We start from the raw sequence: 4514 nt of genomic DNA on the forward strand, positions 1-4514 counted from the left end.
TTGACATTTGAGAACCAAGTTGCAGAAGAAGAAGGCAAGAGAGAAAGTGACAAGGTGCAAAGAGAAATCTTGGCATTATTTGACATATATATTTATCATTTCCATTGGTAGTTTAGAGTGGTTTTACCTTCTTTATATAGTGTTTCCTTCTTTATATATTTGTTCAGCTTCATGTTGGAAAGAACTAGTCACCACACACGCACGCATGCGCCGGCCGAGCTCGGGCGAGGTCGTGTGGCGCAATTGTGGTTGTGGGATATTTTAGTTCATTTGTTTTTTTTTTTTTGCCGAAAATCAACATCCATATCTTCGCTGATTTCATAATTGTTATCCTAAATTGATTCTTGCCTTTATTAATAAATTCAACTAATTAATTACCTTGTTGTTTTTTGGTTCTTCACCTTCCTCTATATATTGGAGCATGTACGTTCAGTCTTATTAGGGACAGAAAAATTCTCTCTCGTAATTTCTTAAACATGTTCTCTCTATTCTCTGATCTGGGCATTGTTCAAGGTATTTCTCAAACTATGACTTTGTATTGCACAGGAGAAGTAGTAGTCGAGTATCCCTGGAGGTTGATTGTCAAGAGACCATGTGTATGTAATGTGGCAAATTGAACTTTAGGACAGTGTTCGATCACGCCACGACTTTCAAATAAGTTAATACGTATATCAGTTCTACCAACTTTAGTTCCTATATATCACACCTTTAGTCCATGACGATAGTGCATCACTACATCTAATGTCCACAAATCTCTTGAATGTTTATACATACCCATGCATGTATATATGGTCATAACATGTATCAAACATTTGTGATACGCCTAACGAAATCGTTAGCCTAATTTAGATTTCGATAAGTTCACTTTTATCCTTTTCGCTAATAACTGTTAGATTTACCTTCGATCCTTCACTTTTATTTAAGGACACAATTACTCTTAATTACAAAAATGAAAATAGCAACACGAATCAAGTACCTATTATATATATGTAATATAACCCTCGTTCAACAAGCAAAACATCATTGTCATAGTCATCCTTATAAAACCATTTTTTCAACATATTCCCTTTCATTTTTCTAGTTTTCCCTAAAGTACTAGACTATTTACTTATATATGTCACTCTCAGTTAAGAACGAAATAAAGTGATTAGACACTAGAGCGATTCATTAGTTGTTTTTATTTAGTGCCAAGGACAACGACTATAATGCTTAATATAGATTATTAAAGTTCAAATCTAAAATTATTATCACATTTTAATTTTCGGAATGAGTTTTTTCGTAGATAAACAAATTATATCTATTTAGTTTTTTATTACTTCATTAATTACCTTAATTAAAATATTGATTAGCAAATAGTGATAGACATCATTCATACTCTAATCAGCAAAAAGAGATTTCAAAATGGTCCTCATGCAATGAACTTATACAATTACTCAAGTCATCAAACAAGAACACTATTTTGTTACTTAAAGTAGTTAATTATCACCCAAACATCTTAATTCTAAACAAACAAACAAAAGTAGCCATTAGATTATGAACTCTTTTTACATGGAACTTGCTAATATAATGATATATTTCCTTCCAACCATAAAAATTACATAGAAAATTATATTCCATTTACTTTGACTAACAATAGTACTTATAACATTCATCCAATAATAACTAACCATGACCACGTTACATTGGTCCCATTAGATAAGGCACTAAAACCAAACTTTAGATAATATATATTATTATTATTATTAGAAATTAAATTTAATTATAACGTAATTCATGAAATGTAAAATGACGTAACCTTGAATGTTATTGTTATCCCACCTTGACCACGCCGCCGGGGTAGTCCTTTGACCCACGTGCTTTAATTAAATTCCATTCAAAATTTGGTCTTTTGTCAAGTATTACAAAACAACATCAACTACATCTACACAATTACACAAAAGAAAAAAGCATCAACAATTTAATATTGTTTGATATTATATTGATAATAATTCTAGGAACATCCTCCTTAGCACAAAATTCTAAATATGTCACTTTCAAATATTTTACATCACTTGAAATCTAGTAAACCCTTGTTTTGACATTATTATACGTTTATTATATGCTTTTTCCATGATATGGATATTGTCATTATTATTAATTTTGGTCCACTATTTGACGGGGTATAAATAAGGTGTTAATGTGAATCAAATTTTTCCAATTGGTGAGTCTTCTCTTATCTAGTATCTATTATTAACTCTAATATGGATACTTCCTTTTATTCATCCTTCTCTACATGCCAAACCCAAAACTACTACCACTCCTCCCACCACCAAAACCACCTACAATCCACCACCCCGGCGGAGTCGGATTCCTCGTGTTCCGCCGGATCATCATCGGAGTCATTCCCTTGGGACGATTTTTGGTCTAGTTATAATTCGGTTTCACTCCCTCAACTTCCTATTAATATTGATGATTCAGATGAGATAGCGCTTTTTAACATGTTATCAGAGCAGGAAATGCAGGGGACGACTAGGGTTAAAATAGAACCCACGTCCCCTGCTTCAACTAATTCATGCTCCACGTCAACATTTTCTCAAGTTGACGTGGGGCCTATTGAGGAAGAGGAGAAGAGAGCCTATAGAGGAGTAAGAAGGCGTCCATGGGGTAAATACGCGGCGGAGATCCGTGATTCGACACGAAACGGTGTCCGAGTTTGGCTCGGTACATTCGACAGCGCGGAGGAGGCCGCCATGGCCTATGATCAGGCGGCTTTCTCGATGAGGGGAACAATGGCCGTGCTCAATTTTCCTGTAGAGGTAGTGAGGGAATCATTGAAAGAGATGAAAAGAGAAGATGAATTTGAAGAAAATAGTGAAAATTGCTCTACTTCACCTGTTATTGCATTAAAGAGAAAGCACTTAATGAAGAGAAAATCAATGGGTTTAAGTGCTAGAAAAAGAGAAAGAAGAGATAAAAATCAAGCTACTTCTTCAACTGCTGCAACTATGGTAGTATTTGAAGATTTGGGTTCTGATTATTTGGAACAATTATTGAGTTGTTCTTAAGAAAGAAGAGAAAAACAAGAAAGGTTACAATTTTGATTCCTCTGTTTTTTGGACCCTTAAAAACAAGGGAAAAAAACAGGGGAATGATATAATTTGATAGAATATAAATATAGTTAGGATATATTTTGTTCTTAGAATTCTACTCTAAAATGATTAGGAAACCTATCAAGAGTATAATTTTCGAACAAAATATATTTTAATTATATTTGTATTTTATCATAATTTATAAAGTTACTTTTTTTTTTTTGAAGAGTTTTTTTTTTTTTGGTTACTCTTGCTATGATTAGTTGATCCCCTTCGTTTCTTTTGTATATATGGAGAATGGAGTTGTATTGGTACTTTAAAAAAAAAACATTGTAAGTTTGTGGTTTTTCCATGAAGATATTTATAATTATTTTTGGAGAAATAATTTTGTAATATTTCTTGTATATATTCTTTATTTCAGAAGGTATTAGTAATAGTATTTATTAAGAACAGTTTTGTAATATTATCTTTTTGCATTGATCTATAAACGAAAACATATATATTAGCATCTATTTTGGGTCATGTGGACAATTATTCCTTACATTATATGAATATCTTCTGAAACACATGCTAATTCTGGTATTTGTTTTTGTTTTAGTGCAATTTTTACTTGTTATAGTACTTGTTTAAGACTTTAAGTGTGTATTTTCTCGTGGAGAATGTGCCTAGGAACTATTGTCATGTGTCAATCAAATTTTAATTATGCTAAACATTTTACATGTTTTAGTTACTTATAACTTGCATTGTCCTCTTCAAATAATAGGTCATATTTGACGTAATTGTATATGTTTTCAAATCAATGACATTTAGGAATAATTTATTAGGTTTACAAAAGGTGGTGATAAACTAATCTGTACTGTTCTGAAGATATTGCTATTTGTATTACGACGTTTAGAGTATCACGAGATGTTTTTCTTCATAAATTTTTTATATATTACTTTTCAGTATCAACTCTAAGATGATGGTCGAGAAGAACTGTGAAAAATAATACATATTTTGAAGTGAGTAGCATTACCAAGCACATGATTTCCTTACAAAAATAAACATGAGAATCATCAAACATACTATCAAACATTTCATTAAGGGTTTTAAGGCTATGTATACGTATTACTATTCCTCAGTCATCAAGTTACATTGCATTAGTACTTTAAGTGGCTAATAATATAAGAAAAATGATCATGAACAAATAATATAGACTGTAGAATGTTGTAATCATTTTTAATCTGCCTTTTTTTTTGGGTGAATGGAAAAATATCGAAATTAAGTATCTTGTTAGTTGATTTATGAATTTAAAAAAAAAAAAAAACTTATAAACCATAGAATAGTATATAAAGAATTAAACAAGACATATATATACTATATAGTTTATAATACATAACGATCTGTATAGAGAAATGTATGCACAAAATGAGATTGATATTATTATTCATTTTTGTGTTTCCAAAA

General features: G+C 31.2%; 1 protein-coding gene across 1 annotated transcript; it reads left to right on the plus strand.

The window, feature by feature from the left end:
- Nucleotides 1-2184: 2184 nt before the first annotated feature.
- LOC104894655 (ethylene-response factor C3) lies at nucleotides 2185-3578 on the plus strand. The gene has a single exon (XM_010680943.4). The coding sequence runs from the start codon at nucleotides 2241-2243 to the stop codon at nucleotides 3042-3044; it is 804 nt and encodes a 267-aa protein (XP_010679245.1). The 5' UTR covers nucleotides 2185-2240; the 3' UTR covers nucleotides 3045-3578.
- The last annotated feature ends 936 nt before the right edge of the window (nucleotides 3579-4514 follow it).

This window comes from Beta vulgaris, chromosome 5 (assembly GCF_026745355.1).
Source record: "Beta vulgaris subsp. vulgaris cultivar EL10 chromosome 5, EL10.2, whole genome shotgun sequence".
In the NCBI taxonomy this organism is placed as follows: Eukaryota; Viridiplantae; Streptophyta; class Magnoliopsida; order Caryophyllales; family Amaranthaceae; genus Beta; species Beta vulgaris.

Coding starts and splice junctions, on each gene's coding strand:
- LOC104894655 (XM_010680943.4), top strand. CDS start 2,241: ATGGATACTTCCTTTTATTCATCCTTCTCTACATGCCAAACCCAAAAC.